Source organism: Xenopus laevis, chromosome 8L (genome assembly GCF_017654675.1).
Source record: "Xenopus laevis strain J_2021 chromosome 8L, Xenopus_laevis_v10.1, whole genome shotgun sequence".
NCBI classification, from domain to species: domain Eukaryota; kingdom Metazoa; phylum Chordata; class Amphibia; order Anura; family Pipidae; genus Xenopus; species Xenopus laevis.
This window is the reverse complement of record NC_054385.1, coordinates 125,092,978-125,112,791: the sequence shown is the minus strand read 5'-3', so window position 1 is coordinate 125,112,791 and position 19,814 is coordinate 125,092,978. Positions and strand designations below refer to the sequence as shown.

At 37.7% G+C, this 19,814-nt stretch overlaps 1 protein-coding gene across 3 annotated transcripts in view; it reads left to right on the top strand.

Moving 5' to 3' along the window:
- LOC108699401 overlaps positions 1 to 19,814 on the top strand; it is a 57,829-nt gene that overhangs the window by 14,192 nt on the left and 23,823 nt on the right. For 2 of the 3 annotated variants that reach the window (XM_018231457.2, XM_041573551.1), the window contains exons 2-5: positions 1,671 to 1,928; positions 13,383 to 13,661; positions 15,296 to 15,568; positions 16,296 to 16,397. In XM_018231457.2, the coding sequence (XP_018086946.2) occupies positions 1,671 to 1,928; positions 13,383 to 13,661; positions 15,296 to 15,568; positions 16,296 to 16,397 (912 nt within the window). The remainder of the gene's footprint in view (positions 1 to 1,670; positions 1,929 to 13,382; positions 13,662 to 15,295; positions 15,569 to 16,295; positions 16,398 to 19,814) is intronic. The other variant, XM_041573552.1, reaches the window with a different exon arrangement.

Sequence of the window (19,814 nt, the reverse complement as noted above, 5' to 3'; positions counted from 1 at the left end):
CACCTCTATTCTGGCTGCACTAATCTGCCTGTGTGTGCCATACTCTGCCTGCCATATTCTCCCTGGGTGGGCCATACTCTGCCTGCCCTACTCTGCCTGTGTGTGCCATACTCTGCCTGCCCAATGTTCCGTGCATGTGCCATACTCTGCCTGCCCTATGTTCCCTGTGTGTGCCATACTCTGCCTGCCCTATGCTCCCTGTGTGTGCCATACTTTGCCTGCCCTATGTTCCCTGTGTGTGCCATACTCTGTCTGCACTATGATCCCTGTTTGTGGCATATCCTTCCTGCCCTATGCTCCCTAGGTGTGCCATACTCTGCCTGCCCTACTCTGCCTGTGTGTGCCATACTCTTCTCTGCCTTCCCTATGCTGCCTGTATGTGCCATAGTCTGCCTGTGTGTGCCATATATAACTCTGCCTGCCCTGCTTAAATCGTCCTACAAAAACATATAATACTGTAGCTAATTATTTAAATATCAGTGTACAGTGTCAAATTGTCCATGTATTTTTTTACCAAGAAATGCAGCTCCCCCCCCATAAGTACAGTGAGTACAGGTACACATATGTAACCCTAATTTGGTTATTGTCTATTTAATTCGCAAATTCACCCTTGGCAATCCAGGGGTCCTGAGTCTCTTTTATGTATGAAAGTACTAGGAACTGGTATTTACAGTGCAGTGCCTCCACCTAGGGAACACTGAGGAGCATGCCTCAGGGAGATTCCACTAGGAATAATACAACACACAGTTTGCAAATGAAACAAATATAAACTTTATATAAAACAGTAGTGAAAGAACTTGGGCAATCTAATACACAATACACTCCTGCACTGGGGACATGTGGGACCTACCTAACTCACTGGTACCTGAATGTTTCTCCAACACAGTCCTTTTTATTATCAAAGTCCCAATTCTCTGGAAGGGGTTAATAACCACACATGTCCCTTCCCCAGAGCTCTTATACCCTAGGTAGCGCTACCTTTTCCAAAAGTACCTCTCCCTTTGGAATTTAGCAGCTGCTCCCACATAGCAGGTAAATGCAAAAGACCTGTCCTCAAATTGGGGCCCCACACTTGTATCCTTGCCAGTATCCTCCCTTGGGTGGCTCACTCACCGGGGTGCTTGCAGAGGCAATCACACTGGAGATCACAGGCAGCTCTGCAGCAGGATTAATCTCACCAGTGGCACCTTTCTCCTTCTGAGTCTCTAGCAGTTTGGCAGAGCTCTCTCTGTACTTCCACAGATGCAACAGCTTGGACAGTCTCAAAAGAACTTGTTCTGGCTGGATTTTTCAGCATACAATCCCTGGTATACTCTGTCAGAGACCCTATACAAATGGCTCCAAAGTCAGACACTCCCTCTCTCCCAAGGATGCACTGGGGCACCCAACCAATCAGATGGCTCTCCAGCCTGTAACTGGGCTGGATGATGTCATAGACAGAAAAACAGGAGAAGGATTTGTCTGATCGCCTACACAAAGTTGCATACATATCTATATCAACAGCTATATATACAGAAGAAAAATATATATAAAAATCATGGAGAGAAATTATGGATTTCGTACTTTGCACCATGTCTATAATCAATTTATATACGATCTGAAATTCTCAAAGATGTTTTCATGTATCTTCTGTGCTTTGTCTGTTTTTTCTCTCTTTTATTGGATTTTAGGCAATCACATTCTACATTACTACTTTACTGCGGTGGTTTCAGATGTGACCCATGGCCTGCCACAGTATTCAGTTGTAGGTTATGTGGATAACTTGTTTTTTGGAAGGTACAGCAGTGACACACGGCATCCTGAACTTTTGATTCCATCACTAAAAGGACTTAATGATCTCATAAAGGAGTTAACCATTAATGCACATGACAAAGAGAATGCAGATATAATAATGATGAAACTGATCATGTCTTCATTAAACAAGACTGGTGAGTGTCATATACAATAGTGCAATATACAATACATACATTGTACACCTTCCTCTCATATGCCTCATATAAATGCAATAAGTTTATTTTCTGCATGGGAAACATTATTGTATAGTAGTCAAGTCTGAATGAGCAAGCTGGTAGAAGTGACTAAGACCTCTTATAACTTATCAACATTTACACAGTATTATGTATCCTAATTATAATTTATAAAGATGTAAGTCTCCAAGGAGTTAGATAAAAAAGAGAAGATGCCGGCTCCAATCTCCTTTGGACTAATTATAATATATCAATAGAGCAAATCACTTATAAACTTTGCGGGTCAAATCCCTTATTTTTGTGTATATATATATATATGCATGTAATGCTCAAGTTGCTCAAATTTCTACGTTTCTAGGCAATCCTTACCAAGCAGAAAAATCTGGCCTGGGTGTCCAGACCCCAGGCCCTTCACTCCAATCGTTAAATGATAGAAAACAGCCAAAGAGCTTTACACTCACCAAGTTAGCCGAATGGTCCGGGTGCCGTGCCCCGAACCCGTAGCTTAGGCAAACTCTGTCTTCAAAATAAATCTGCACGCACTCCTGCAACCATGGCCGTGGAGGTTAAAAATGTAACTTTATTCCATGTAGTTAAAAGATATGCGTCCTAACGCGTTTCGTATCAGCAGATACGTAATCATAGGCACTTGTTAACAAAATGACCGTTACAACAATTTAAACCTAATTAGAGGAAATGACGTCCTGGATGACCCTACTTAGGGTACTCCCATCGGACTTAATACTTAAAAACAATTAACTCTTAACAAATCGGAAAGTTACTACTACAAAAATTCATCATTTGAAAAAATACAATTAGAAGAAATTGCAATCTTAAGGAAATTCATTCTTACTTTATACAAAGCATGTAAATCATAATAAAACATTTCTATGCACATTTCAATTTTAATATTTTGAATTTAATACTTCAAGCCCACCTTTATACTTTTTGAATTTCATATTTAAATATTATTTAGATTTCATATTTAAAAATTGATTTCATGCTTTTAGATTCTACAGAAAAACTTCTAAAGCGAAAAAGCTGAAAACCTAAATCCATCGCTTAAACACATGTATCATCACTTTTAAACTGAAACATTTTTGCTTCTTAACACAGACTCATATTGAAACCTTGTTACATGATCTCTGGTCATGTCTATTAGCTCGAGTGTCGCAAATCCATACGATTACGTCAAATTCCTGTTCCTACCTTCTACGTTGTTTAATACTTAAACTACGGAACTGCCGACTATAAAGTTATAATTTAATTAATTAATTTATTCCCAGACTCTAAATGAAAAACTAAACGTTTAATTAAATAATAAAATAAAATAAAATAAACTGTAAAGAGACAATGTACATACTTTAACTTAATGAAAACTGCTGAATAAATTCATGTGCGGACTTATCTTCAGTGGCAAGCCAAAATATATTTTTAAATTGTTTGAAACGCTGGTGGACGTGAATAGGTTTGTTCGTAAAATTGTTCTTAAAAAGTATTTTCTAACTGAGAGTGGGGAGGGAGACGGTGATGACATAGGCTGTACATATGAAGAAGTTAGTAGAGACTTTGTACAATCGGACTTGTCTATATCGGACTTTGATGCAGGTGGGGAACCATCTAATCTAATGTGTAATAAATTGGAAGAGGCAATTAATGATCTTGAATGTGATAGTGGTTTAAGACTTGATTTTCAGGATGAAGTAGCCTTGTTTAATTTAAATTCTTTGTCTGCAGAAACGGATAACGATGTTCTAAAGTTGCACGGAATTAATTTGAATGACATTAATAGGTTAAGGGATAAATCAAAATTTTACCCTGTACATCAGAGAGGCCCTGCGGTTGAAGCTTTTCAGGATCTTATAGAAAAAGAATTAAAGTTGTTAAAAAAGGGCACTACAAAAGTGAACTCAAATTTGTCAGGGTCTGAGACCCAAGCGCTGAAGGAGTTAAGTCTTGATGAAACAATCGTTATCCGTAAGGCAGACAAAGGAGGGAAGGTTGTGGTCCTTGATAGGGCTGACTATCTTAATGAAGTGAATAGACAGCTCAATAACACAGACTCATATAGGACTTTGAAATCAAACCCTCAAGAATCGTTCCAAGGCAAGCTATTGGAGCTGGTGGAAAGGGGCATGCATTTAGGTATTTATACTGAAAGGATTAAAAATTATATAATTCCTGAGAACCCCAGTATCCCGATTTTCCATATCTTGCCTAAAGTGCATAAGAGCAAACGCCCGCCTGAGGGAAGACCGATAGTGTCTTGTATAGGCTCTCTTAATGAGAATTTAGCTGAATTAATTGACATGTTTTTACAGCCTTTAGTAAAACGATTAGATTCGTATCTGTGTGACACAAAGCATGTATTGCAAGTTTTGGATGGTTTTGTTTGGGATGAGGGTATTTATAGTTGGGGCACGATTGACGTAGTCAGTCTTTATTCCAATATACCACATGAGAAAGGGATAGAGGCAGTGCGTTATCATTTACAGAAGTACAGTAGTTACAACATAGAGATTATTGAATTTATAATTGAAGCTTTGCACTATCTTCTAACACACAATTTTTTCACATTTGATCGGACTTTTTACCTCCAAACATGCGGCACCTCAATGGGTGCGAAATTTGCGCCCACCTATGCAAATTTGTACATGGGGTGGTGGGAGGAAGTCCACCTTTTTGGGGGTAAAGTCACAGGGGTTAATTTTATTAAGTTATATAAAAGGTATGTGGATGACCTGATCATGGTTTGGAGAGGTTCAGAGTCACAGTTTATAAGTTTTGTAGACAGTCTTAATCACAATGACTGTAATTTAAAATTCACTTTTTCTTTTGATCATGCTACTATAGATTTTTTGGATTTAAAATTAAAAAGTAAATCAAGTGAAATAATAAGCACGGTATATAGGAAAGAAACAGCGGGGAATTCGTTGTTGCGGGCGGACTCCTGCCATCCTAAACATATTTTCAAAGCAGTACCAATTGGGCAATTTCAACGATTGCGTAGAAATTGCAGTACAGACGTAGAGTTTTTGTCACAATCAGTACAACTGAGGGATCGTTTTTTGGCTCGAGGATATTCTCTACCCCTTTTAGAAACAGCTTTTGTGAAGGCTTTTAAAGAAGATAGGAATACACTCTTAAATAGAGAGAAAAAGTTTAAAAGCTCCACAGAAAGTACTTCACCACTGTTTATCACTACTTATAGTAGGCAGTTTTACAAGATTAAGAAAATAGTTCAAAAATATTTACCTGTTTTAGATGGAGATGACAAATTGCGAAGGGTTATGGAAAATGGATGTAGGTTTGTGTCACGTCGAGCCAGAACAATTGGAAACATCTTGTCACCGAGCGATGTATGTGGGAAGCAGAATAGTCCGAGAACATGGCTGAATGTATGGGGTACTTACCCATGTGGAGCTGGTCGTTGCGTGACTTGTAAATACATAGAAAAGGCTCCAGTTTTTGTGAGCAGTAGTACGACCAATACCTATCATAATAAATGCTATATAAACTGTAACACCACTTTTGTAGTGTATCTTTTGACTTGCAAGAAATGCACCATTCAATATGTAGGAAGTACCACTAGGAATTTAAAATGCAGAATGCGCGAACATATACATAGCATTGAAACCCGCAGTAACAGCACAACAGTATCCAGGCATTTTTTGGAATGCAGTAATGGTGACATAACTAACCTTAAAATCCAAGGAGTAGAAAAGATTTATCAGTCCTCAAGGGGTGGTGACAAAGCAGCGAAACTTCGTTATAGAGAAGCGTATTGGATATTTACATTAGACACGAGGCAGCCAAAAGGATTAAATTTTCGATTTGACGTGGTGTGTCATGTTTAAATAGATTCAAAATAGATATTTATGATATTTTTAAAAATATATTGTGGCTTGCCACTGAAGATAAGTCCGCACATGAATTTATTCAGCAGTTTTCATTAAGTTAAAGTATGTACATTGTCTCTTTATTTTATTCTATTATTTAATTAAATGTTTAGTTTTTCATTTAGAGTCTGGGAATAAATTAATTAATTAAATTATAACTTTATAGTCGGCAGTTCCGTAGTTTAAGTATTAAACAACGTAGAAGGTAGGAACAGGAATTTGACGTAATCGTATGGATTTGCGACACTCGAGCTAATAGACATGACCAGAGATCATGTAACAAGGTTTCAATATGAGTCTGTGTTAAGAAGCAAAAATGTTTCAGTTTAAAAGTGATGATACATGTGTTTAAGCGATGGATTTAGGTTTTCAGCTTTTTCGCTTTAGAAGTTTTTCTGTAGAATCTAAAAGCATGAAATCAATTTTTAAATATGAAATCTAAATAATATTTAAATATGAAATTCAAAAAGTATAAAGGTGGGCTTGAAGTATTAAATTCAAAATATTAAAATTGAAATGTGCATAGAAATGTTTTATTATGATTTACATGCTTTGTATAAAGTAAGAATGAATTTCCTTAAGATTGCAATTTCTTCTAATTGTATTTTTTCAAATGATGAATTTTTGTAGTAGTAACTTTCCGATTTGTTAAGAGTTAATTGTTTTTAAGTATTAAGTCCGATGGGAGTACCCTAAGTAGGGTCATCCAGGACGTCATTTCCTCTAATTAGGTTTAAATTGTTGTAACGGTCATTTTGTTAACAAGTGCCTATGATTACGTATCTGCTGATACGAAACGCGTTAGGACGCATATCTTTTAACTACATGGAATAAAGTTACATTTTTAACCTCCACGGCCATGGTTGCAGGAGTGCGTGCAGATTTATTTTGAAATCCAAGGAGTTAGATAACCATATAAAAGCACAAGGCTGCAGACTGGGTTATACTGGTTACTTTTATAAGGTGACTTCTAATATTGTTATAGATTTTAGAAGGGATGCATTAGTCATTATAATATCAATCTTAAAGTGGACCTGTCACCTAGACATAAAAAATCTGTATAATAAAAGTCCTTTTCAAATTAAACATGAAATCCAAATTCTTTTTTTATTAAACCATTTATAGCTGTTGTAAACTCGTTGAAAAATCTCAGCTGTCGATCAAATATTGCCTGCCCCTCCTCTATTATTGCCTTAATAACAGTGCCCACAAAATGGCTCCTGCCTGCTTGCTATAATTATGAATTCCCAGACCGAACGAAACAAGATTCAAATAATTTATATAGTGTAATTAAAGCTTATTTTTCTTGACTAACGTGATAAAATAGGATTTGGAATAATTTTTCCAGAAGACAGGTCCCCTTTAAGGGAGGTATGTGCTCTGACCAGCTTCTCAACAAGCCCCTCTCCTAAATACTTTTTTTAATGGGGATATAGATCTCACCGGTACATCTGAGTTTTCCCTGGTCACACCCTCTTGGCAGCAGCTTCCTATTTTACATATAGCATTTCCAGACTCAAGATTTACTATGATCTGCTCCCGGATCCAATAAAAATTCAAAATTCTTTATGGCACAGTGCAACATAAACAACTACTGATGAGCAAAGCACTTCCTCAAAGCATAATTACAATCATCACACCATTATAGATAACACCACTCCCAAACAAAATCTTAAAAGGATCTCTTAAAGACACGTTAAAGACATATTTCAGAATTCACACCTCTGTACATAATTAAAGGAGAACTAAAGCCTAACTAAAAAAGTAGACTTCAAATGTTGTACATTATGTTTTGTGCTTCTGCACCAGCCCAATGCAACCACAGCCCTTTAGCAGTAAAAATCTGTGTCTCCAAAGATGCCCCAGTAGCTCCCCATCTTCTTTTCTGCTGATTCACTGCACATGCTCTGTGCTACTGTCACTTACTGAGCTTAGGGACCCACTCACAATATACAGTACACATAGAATAGAAATGTCACAATATAAGTCTGATTAGTAATTAATACAGATAATTACTACATGGCAGCACAGAAACCAGTGCAATTAGCATCAGAATTTAATAATCAGCAAACCTGTAGCATCAGCTTATATTACAGGGGAAGCTCATTTTCTGCTGGATAATTAGTGACGACCCCTAAGCTTAGCTTCTCAACAGCCAATCAGAGCCCACTGAGCATGTGAGGGTCACAGACACTTTCCAAGATGGTGACCCCCTGTGACAAGTTTGAAGTCCTGGATCATTGCTGCTATTGACAAGCTGAAACTTTAGCCTCGTGCAATAAGTTCACTATATAAAATGTGGCATTTTTAGCCATATTCATTTTTAGGGTTTAGTTGTCCATTAATACCTTTTAAAAAAATTTACACTTTCAAGTTTTGCAACTCTACATAATTTTGGAACTTGTATACAGCTTTATAATTATGCATTATACATCATATAATATATACATTTATATATTTATTCATTTATTCCAATTTTGAATTCATTCTCCAAAACTCTCAAGCATAGGCGGATGGTGATTTTTTTGTTTGGGTAGGCTAAAAAATGGTAAGTATCTACATTCATATGAAAAAGTTTTGGAACCCCTATTAGCCTGCATAATAATTTACTCCACTTTCAACAAAAAAGATAACCGGTATTTCTTTCATTTCCCAGAAACTGGGGTGTTTTTTTTTAGTGAAACAGTATTCAGTTGTTTGAAATTAAATCAAATGTGAAAAACTGGCTCTGCAAAAATGTGGGTACCCTTGTAATTTTGCTAATTTGATTGCATGTAAATACTCAATTCTGATTACTGGCAACACCAAATTGGTTGGGTTAGCTCCTTAAAGGAACAGTAACACCAAAAAATGTAAGTGTTTCAAAGTAATGCAAATATCATGTACTGTTGCCCTAAACTGGTAAAACTGATCTGTTTGCTTCAGAAACACTACTATAGTTCATATAAACAAGCTGCTGTGGAGCAATGGCGGAAATTGAAAAACGGCTATATGGCACATTTTTAACTAATGGATAACAGATAACACCATTATGTTCTACAGAGTTTATCTGCTGTGTAACCTGAGACTTTTCTCCTTTGAATGGCTGCCCCCATTGTACACAGCAGCTTATTTATATAAACAATAGTAGTGTTAACACAGCAGTTTTACCAGTGCAGGGCAACACATAATATTGCATTATATTTTCATTACTTTAAAACATTTTTATTTTTTGATGTTACTATTCCTTTAAGCTTTGAACTTCATAGGCAGGAGTGTCCAATCAAAAGAAAAGTGACCAATTGCAAGTTGTGCTTCTCCTCTGAAGGAAAGTGCTTTGGACTGCTGAGACAACAATGAAGTTATTTGGCTAAAACAAAAAGCGCTTTGCATGCCAGAAGAAGAACACCGCATTCCATGAAAAACACCTGCTACCGACTGTCACATTTGGTGGAGGTCCCATCATGCTGTGGGGCTGTGTGGCTAGTTCAGGGGCTGTGTGGCTAGTTCAGGGGATGTGTGGCTAGTTCAGGGGCTGTGTGGCTAGTTCAGGGGATGTGTGGCTAGTTCAGGGGCTGTGTGGCTAGTTCAGGGGCTGTGTGGCTAGTTCAGGGGCTGTGTGACTAGTTCAGGGACTACTGGGGCCCTTATTAAAGTCGAGGGTTGGATGAATTCAATCCAATATCAACAAATTCTTCAGGATAATGTTCAAGCATCAGTCACAAAGTTGAAGTTCCGCTGCAGGGGTCGGATATTCCAACAAGACAATGACCCTAAACACACTTGGAAATCTACAAAGACATTTATGCAGAGGGACAAGTACAATATTCTGGAGTCCCCCGACTTGAATATCATGGAAAATTTATGGGATGATTTGAATCAGACTGTCCATGCTCGGCAGCCATCAAATTTAACTGAACTGGAGAGATTTTGTATGGACCAATGGTCACAAAACTACTGTTCCCATAAGGCATGTTATATATTAAAAGGAAGTTGCTATGACAAAACAAAAAAATGACAAACAAAACTCCAATGAATTAAGAGGGGTTCCCAAACTTTTTCATATGACTGTATCTGCAATGACCAACATCAATACAATAGACTTACCCCAACAATGTTTTTTTGTCACACACATGTTGATAACTCTGTAGTTCTAATGCAAAAATGTTGTTTGTAGCAGTGTAGGGTAACAGAAAAAAAACATTTTTTTAAAACAAATGATGTTGGTCTTTTAAGGTTGGATTTTTTTCCACTCTATTCAGTCATGTTAGCTGGATTCCATATCTTTTCGTACATTCAGCTCCCAATATGTAATTTTTTGTCCCCACACTTTTGTTTTTTTCTATTAGATGCCAGCATGTCCAGCCCTTAGCAGCATTAGCCCCAGCAAAAACCTATCCAGCAAGGCAGTTCTCCTTACACCCCAGCAGAATTATATCTCTTACACACTAAACACAAACTATCATTCCCTGGTAATATAAACCCATACAATCCCAGACTTTTTACACACCTTCAATTCTCTTCATGGGATCCCCAGTTCAGTGATTTCTCCGTGTAGCTCCGCCCACTACTGTCTGGTCTAAACTTTCACTGGGAAGCAGGGCAGGCATGAGCAGCAGAGTCTGAGAGTAAGGATTTAACTCATCTACCAGCAAGGTGGAGTACATTATGGATAGATTATTACAGTCTAACCCTTGCATCTGTTCACATGTTAACGCTGCTTATTGAAGTTGACAGTGCCACGATAATGTAAGTTTTTTACCTGCTGACTCCCTGAGTTTTTTAGTAGGTTACTTGTCTAGCATAATGCTTAGGTTTGGGGAGGCTTAGCCTTCCCCAGCCTTCATTAAAATCCGCCTATGCTCTCAAGTATCTTTATCGGTCTACATAGTCATTTATTTCCCAGTCTTTATTAATACCTGCAGGAAGTAAACATCCCCCATATCTCTATTTTATTTAAGAGCTTCTATATATCTCCCTTCCACTTTCCCAATTTTGCACGTTCTATACCTTGAAAGGAGATAGATCTCTCATTACCATTATTTACACTAAAAAATGGTCTGCAATTGCAAAGGTGGCGTCTTCTCCATAGGCAGCGGAAGATGGATTTTGCAGGGGGGGCTAGGGAAAGTCCGTGGGTGGCGAGAGTAGAGCGCCGCTGCAACTTTTTTGACCATGCCCCTTTTGGCCACTCCCTTTGGACTCCACCCCTTTTCCTGTGAGCTTTCACTGAATTTCCAGGAAAATCAAACCATAGCAGTTGGGGCAAAATTTGCTAAAATCTGGCACTGCAGGAAGGGGGTATTAACATGACATGTACAATTTTAACTGAGAGCTGTGAATGCTGCACTACAAGCACATTATGGGGAAAAAGATTCTGGCACCTAAAGTACATTACACGCAGAGACTGTGAGATACTAAAAACACATACAAATGAGCAGTAAGTACTGATCTCCCCAAGAACATAACATCAGGCACCACAAGCACCATAATGAACATTATATAGTAAGAAGCAGAGGCACTGGCACACCAAATACATACATAGACAACAATGGCACCACAAGCAGTAAGATATACTGGCAGGCCAAGCACAATATAACAAAGTGGATATATTTAATAAGAATCAGTGAGCACAGGCACTCCAAGTTTATAATAAGTTCTAGCACCTCCCCATGCACTGCCTCACTCTATTGCTCTGCCAAAATGCAAGGTATGAGGAGCTGTAGGCCTGGAGCATTGTGTAACCTGTAGTACGGAAAGCCATGCAGTGATTGCATTAGTAATGTGAAAAAGTCAAATATCTCTCACTAAATGGATCCCTTTTTTGTTAGTTAGACAGCAGTGTTATATAATAATGGGGCAGTTGTACAAGTTATCCAATCCCACGGAATCAGCATAATAAATATATATAAAAATAGTAATTTAAGTTGAAAAAAAGACACGTCCAGCCTTTTGGCCTAAGTAAAACCTGTCTAACTTCTAGCTGATACAAAGGAAGGAGAACCGCCCCTTCTAAAGCTTTTCCAATTTGCTTCAAAAAATGTCTTCCTGACTCCAAGATGCAATTGGAACATTTTCTGGATTAACTTTGTACTAAGATCTTTAACCCTGTATTTTCTGTATACCCCCTGCCCAGAAAGCAGGATGGCACAGTAGAAATTCCATGTATAAATACCCTAGACTAATAGCTGAATGGCACAGTGGAAATTTCTACTTCATTTACAACATGACTGCTGAAAAGCAAGTAAAATAACCATGTAGTGGACATGGAGCATGTTTTAATATCACTCACTGCCAGGAAGAAACTGTCAATGTCATTTTTATCACAATATACCAAGACAGAAATGGCTAAGGATGTCACCATCATATGATCTGAAACAAATATGATCTGGAAGTGGGTCCTCCACATCAAGAACAATACAGAAAGCAGCGGTGTCTACTTGTATTTTACTGTGAGTGGGTACTGGCACTCATAGTAAATTACATGAAATGAGAGGCAGTGGGTTTTGGTACTGGTAAATCATGCAATTCGAACATTTTCACAGAAAAATCGAGCAATTAGAACGTTATCACAAAAAAATCGAGCAATTCCGATGTTTGCACTTCAAAATCAAGCAATTCAAGCGTTTTCACTAAAATCGAGCAATTCGAATGTTTTCAATGGAAAACTGCGAAAATCAGAAATTTTGTGGGAGATTTGCGAATTTATTCGTCGGGGGCAAAACGCGGGAATTCGGCGCAAATTCACTACTGCCCAGTCATTCCCCTTTGCTGCCTTCTGCCTGCCCCTTTCAGATTAACTCTCTCTATACCATCTACTCCCACCCTTTAAACCATTCATTCCCATTTGAGGCCTTCAGCCTGTCCTAACTACTCGTTCTCACCTTTCTGTCAGTTCCGCAGCCCACCTCTCACAACTCTGCTCTATCCCACCTGTTCAATCAGCTTTATTGTCTTCCACTGCTCATTCCATATAGGGTCACATTTATTTGTGAATTAAGGGATAGTGAGGCTCATTTATAAACTTCACTTTTTTTCGTACTGCGAATGTCCATAAGATATGTCAAAAATTGCAAATTGCGATTATTTCTGTGCAAACTCAGCATTTGAGTTAGGACACAACTTTGGTGGCAGAGAAAATATTCACAAAACAGTTTTGCAAATTGCAATTTTAAATTACCGTCAATGCTTTTTTTTCTCATCTAAAAACTTTGCACAGTGGATGCACTCACGCAAACACCTCATTTGCGAAAAATTTATGCACAATGCAAATTCGCAAAAAACGGAAAGATGTGCGCAGCAGTGCAATATTTTAACTTTTCTTGCAACTATGATTCCATTGTCCTTACATGCGCTTAATTGTAAAGGTATTTGCTCAATGCTTCTACATTACCTATCTGATCCCCTATCTTCTTCTATGACTAGTCTGCTATATTTGTGCTGCAGTCAAAAATGATCAATATGAACTATAGGTACATTTTTATTTATATTATTATTTATTTTTAGTGTGAGTCACAATAGTGCGTTTGTATTACAGGTGATGGAGCTTTTCATGTTTTCCAAATAAAGTATTCCTGTGAGCTGCGTGAGGATGGCGGCATTCATGGAAATGAAGACTTTGCATTTGATGCAAAAGAGTTTATGACGTTTGATACAGAAAATCCACAGTACCTGCCATTGGTCCAAGAGGCTCTGATTGTAACTCAGAAATGGAATGGAATTTTTGCAAAATTAAAAACAGTATACATGGAAAATGTCTGCATCAGTCACCTGAAATTTTATCTTTCTCATTTAAAAAAAGACTTGGAAAAGAAAGGTGAGACAAGATGCAGTGTTGCAATCAAGGTGCTTTTCTTTGTGTTTCTACCATTAAAATAGTAATGCCATCAATAACAAATATTTAATTCTATCCGAAAAGCAATTTACAAAATGATCATTAGCTTTTCTTAAAGGGATCCTGTCATCCCACATGACTTGGGGCAGCTGGGAAATTGACACTATGTCTAGCCCCATGTCAGATTTCAAAATTGAATATAAAAAAATCTGTTTGCTCTTTTGAGAAATGGATTTCAGTGCAGAATTCTGCTGGAGCAGCACTATTAACTGATTCATTTTGAAAACATTTTTTTTTCCCATGACAGTATCCCTTTAAAATGTATTACAGGTATGGGACCTGTTATTCAGAATGCTTGGGACCTGGAGTTTCTTAATTAGTAAAATCGGGTATTAGAGTTTGGGCGTGTTTTTTACCTTACTTGGTCTTACCCATATTTGCTTTTGCCAGTTGCATCTCCCTGCAACTCCCATTAGAGCACGTTTTACATGTGACTCTCTTCAGTCAGGTGGACCCTCTCTGTATCAAACACACACAAAGCTGATCTTACAAAGAAATATTGGTGCCAGTGGTTCTTGAGACAAAATGATATGTCTTTATTATTCAACTGATCTTTGTGTCAGTGATGTTTAGATGGTACAATCATAAATCACTTCAAGAAATTCTTCAGACACTTTCATCTCCTAGATTATACTTACACAGAACAAGCATAGTGTTCACAACAGTGAAGGTAGTACTCATATCAGTGAACTAGCCCTGAGTGCTCGGAATCTCATATTTCCAGTTACCATTTGAGTCTCTATACTGGCAGGTGCACTACAGAGTACTAACCTTACCTGGTCATCCTGTTGGAGTCTCTGGATGCTCTGCTAAATACCTTACACTTACTATCTCCTACTACTTCATACATACCCCCAGGCCCTTTAGCACACCATCTCCTCAAACAAGTGGGGACCAAAAGAGGCAGAGCACTTGGGATAAAATAGAAAAAGGGCTGACTCTTCTTCCTCTCACAACCAAATAGGCCATCTTTCATCAGGCATTTCCTCTGTAAAGCTATTAACCAGGTCTCATGCTATGCTCTTTCCTGAACAAGGGGAGTTCACTCTTATTGAAACTGGATGTAAAAAAGATGTCTGCATATTTGTTTTAATTAACTTTAGCTATTCTTCTATAGTAGTAAATGCTTGATAAAAGGCAAGTGTATATATTTTAATATTATATACCCCCAACCCCAACCTCTCACTAGAAAACAAATATATGATGTACTGTGTTCCCTAGTAACTAGACAATCACTAGGGTGACTACAAAATATAATCAAATGAAAAAGAAGGCCCACCTCTAAAGTACACAATTTTAAAGGAAGTCAGTACTATGGTTTCATTTAAGTCCATTCTTCCATCAGAACGATATCTTTTTAGGGGGTACATTCTACCTACAGTATGCTGATGAGTAGGACAACATTAAAACATTTGATCAGTCCCACTTATAATTAGCAGGGAAGAATGTCATGCTGTAGCCTTCATATTCAAGTATTCATCAACTGTCATCTCAATTATATTGTTTTCTGAGATCTTACTCTATTTATTGTTGAATATTCTCAATTTTTCTACCAGTTTCCCCCAAAGTGAAGGTTTCCAGCTCAGAGTCAGAGAGTGGTATCAAACTGCACTGCAGGGTGTATGGGTTCTACCCCCGAGATGTGGAAGTGAAGTGGATAAAGAATGGGAGAGATGAGATTTACTCAGAGGAATCAGCAGAGATCCTGCCAAACCCTGATGGCACCTATCAGATCAGAGTCAGTGTGGAGGTAACACCAGAGGAGGGCGCCACTTACTCCTGCCATGTGGATCACAGCAGTTTGGAGAATCCATTAGTTACACCTTTTGGTGAGTGTCTTTATGTTCGTTGTACATACACAACTTTATTTTTAAGATACACAAAATGAGAAGAAGAAGAAAAAATTCTAAGCAATGAAAATAAATATAAAAAATATTAAAGGGGAATGATTGCAAAAATAAAAATGTAATATAAGCTTCAGCATATTGAAATAAGAAACTTTCTAAATACAATCAATAACATATTCTGTACTGTTTCTGAAATAATCAAGTTTATCTTCACTATCCCTCTCTCAGCATCTGTTTGTCTTCATTCTGTCTTCATGTGGCAGTTGAGTGTCAGATACTCTTTGACAGTTAGATCCAATATATCTTAAAGGGGGCCTCCTTTCCTAGCAGATGAATTAGAGCTCACTCAAATAACTGATTCCAGTACAAACAAAATCTAAGAAAATAATTGCCTTTTGCACAAATTCTGCATGTAGAGAGACATGATGTCTGGTGATTTTAATAGTGAGCTCTAATACATCTTCTAGGCAAAAGGAGCCCCCTATAAGCCTTTAAAAAGAAAGCGCTCTAGGAGGGTGCGTATGTTAATTTTTACAACATGTTTTCAAATTGTTTTTATATGCTAATTCATATTTACATCATTTTAATAATTTTTGATACATGCTCTTTAAGTTTTAGAAAACATGTAAAATTGTTTATGCGTATTTTTACACATTTGTGTACATGTGCTAATTTAAATCTGATTTTTTTTCTCTATGTCCTTAAATAGAAGCCAACAATGGAAAGCTTCTCTATATTCTGATCGCTGTTGGTGTGACCATTATTTTATTTGCTGTTGTCCTGGGAGTATTTATATACAGAAAGAAATCTGGTAATTTCTCATTAAATTTACATCTTGGTTTTCATTCCGTATTGTCAAAATGTATAACTAATATTCTACTTTTTCATATTACCTAACATAATATAATATCTTAAGAGAAACCAACTGTCCTGAAACTAGTAGAGAATCAAGGATCAATGAAGGCATTAGATCAAAGATAACGATAGACAGATTAATACAAAAGAGAGGTTTTTAAGGAAATACAGTTAATTAGATATCACAGCCAAGTGGGGTAAAGTCATAAGATAACTACTGAAAGAGGAAGAGAAAGGGAGTGAAAATAAAAAAAGAGGAGGAAAGGAACCTGAAAAAATAATGGTCAAAGATAATTAATAACTATGGAAGTGAATGGAAATGAATTCCATGGTGTGATAGTTTAAATCAGTCATTAAATAAGAATAACTAAAAGCAAACTGATTCCTCCTTCTTTTCACCCCACAAACTTTCTGGGTTCCACTGGGGGAGGGTGTCTCCTCTACTTCTTAGTGGGGTGGAGTTGAGAAGGCCACATTTTAGGAAAGTAAGTGAATAAAGGACTGACATGTAAACTGAATATGGTTCATGCCCATGGCAAGTGTAACATCACTCGGATGGACAGGTAAATCACAATTTTCTACAACAGTAACATCAGTATTACTTGTTGACTTGGCATCTATACTAAGATATCTGTAACAAATCTGACTCACCCAGGTGATCCAGTGGTCCGCGTCACGCCGCTCCTCTTCGGCCGCCATGTCTGCTTCTTAGGGCAAGCACGCCCGCGTCTCGTTTCTAATATAGATGTGGACACTCTGGTGTAATGACGCTGGTGCACAATGACGTGCAATTGCGCGGAAATCAAAACAGTATAAAAGGATAATTTGGGCTTCAAACCCTTGCCCATTATAGGATCTTGTTCCTGGTGCTTCTGTGCTATTGAGCTTCTGATTTATCTGTGTTTGATTCCTGTTGTGACCCCCTATTGACTATCCTGACTTCTGAATCCTGACCCTTGCCTGATTACCGACTTTGATTCTGCTTAACCCTTCTGATTGACTTCCTGGTTTGACCCTTGCCTGCCTGACTACGTTTATTCTCTGCCTGCCCCGACCCGGCCTGATCTGACTACTCTATTGCCTAACGCCTTGTACCACGACCTTCTGCCCAAAGACTTTGCTTACAGTTGTGCCCCTCTGCTTGTCTAGAACCCCTTGGCTTGCACCTCTTGTTTTATGACCTGGCGGCATCTGAGTAGCTGAGGGCTCCTCCCGAGGCCAGAGGCGGCTGCTACAGGCAGAAGCACAAGCCGAGACCAGGGTGCTTGGCATCGGTTCTAGATTTAGGGTGCCAACCGTTACAATATCTTTAACTATACTCCTTTAAAGGAAAAGGAAAGTTAAATCACTGGGGGTCCCAATATTAGGAATCTCCAAGTCCACATAATTATATTAACTTACCTTACCTAACATTTAGCACCCCAAGCCCAACTTTACCTTCTCCTTTAAGTGAAAAACACATGAGATGTTTTGTCCTATATGGGCAGGCAACAAAATGCCTAAAATAATTGCATTGTAATTACTGACTGTGATAACCAGACCCAGATTTGTAGCCACAAAGGCTTAGGACTTTTTTTTTTTTATTTAGTAAAAACTTATCAATTTACAATAATCATCAGCTCAGCTAAATCAAAACTGATTTTAAACTATTTACCACCAATAAGCAAAATAGAGTCCATGAATCTTTGGATTGGCTCAGCAGTATCTCCCACCACCAAACCCTCTTGGCGTCCTTCCATAATTCCCAAACCAACCCTGGTAAAGTCTTTCCCTTTGTCCATGAAAAAGGTTTTCCTCCCTCCCCACCCACCACCATCACCACCACAGCCGCATTCTAAGGAGCACTGAGGATGTGCAGCTGTTTAACTCTCCTGTAGGCGAAATCCCCGGTGCTCCTGCGGAAACCAGCACATGGGTGTGTGCACTCAAGTGGGGAGAAATTAGAAATAAAAGTAATACAGTAGAATGCTAACCATGTCACAAAACATCTGTTTTCTTTTAGAACGACAACCTGTGAACACAGAAGAGAGAGACTGAATTTAAATATTAAATGACACGTTACTTTATGTGAACTGCATGAAATTTCTAAACATTGAGATAAGGTTAAGAGTAAACCCTAATACTCAAATGTACCAAGTTTTCTGTGGAAAGAACTCGAATTGCTTGTAAAACCCAAACATCATGAAGGCTACAAACATTTTCAAATGGCTCAATGGACCTCTGCCGCTGACTCCTACATGACCTTGACAGGTTTTAGCTGGAGTATTTTTGGATTCAAGCTATTTCCAGCTTTAGGGGTTAAATACATTTTAAAAAATTCTAGTTTTTTTTAAAACCCGAAAAAATTTAGGTTTTTTTTTTTAACCCGAAAATTGGAGTTTTTACTGAAAAGTAACCTCGAAAACTCACATTTTTCATTAAAAAAATGACTTGACCTTTGATAAATAACTGAAAATACTTTGGTTTGTGCTACTGCCACATAAAAAAAAAGTGTCTATGGTACCACTCAGCATATAAATGTTAAATGAGTAAAGATACAAAAATATATAATAGAGAAAATAATAAGGAGAAAACACTCACAGTTCACCTCAGTCCCAAGGTGCAAAAACACTGTATCCAAAGGATGTGAGGATCTCCAAAAATAAAGAGACAAATATAAAAAGTAGAAAAATTTATTAGAACATGAAGACCTAACGCGTTTCGTGCCTATAGGGGCACTTACTCATAGGCTCATGAGTAAGTGCCCCTATAGGCACGAAACGCGTTAGGTCTTCATGTCCTAATAAATTTTTCTACTTTTTATATTTGTCTCTTTATTTTTGGAGATCCTCACATCCTTTGGATACAGTGTCATTGATAAATAACCCCTTATAGTATGTGAATAGTATAATAGTAAACCATTGAACATGTATTTTTTTACTGTATCTTTATAGAGGGGAAAAGAAGATAATTAATTTATCCAAATCTCTTTAAGGAATAGCTGGAGTATTGAGAATTGCCTTGTGGTATGGATACAACATAAATAGATGAACAACAAACCATGGAATATGTATAAAGTAAATGTGCAGGTATATAAGGGATGTGACCCGTAATAGCCACACCTTCTCTGGTGAAGCGCCCAATGGCGTGATGCGAGTCAGTCGGGAGTGGCTGAAATGAAATATGCAGACGGGGAAGACACTGCCTTGTGTTATGATATGACTTTATATTTTCACATTTGCACAATTTTGTAATTAATTGCTGCAGTGACTTTGCACAAATAAATGTCTGAAGTGAGCTACTGTGCATGTTTTGTTGATTATTTGCTAAGTGCTTTTGGACCCTTTCCTATATACCTAATGTAATAGTTTATAAACAGTAGAACTATCTCCTA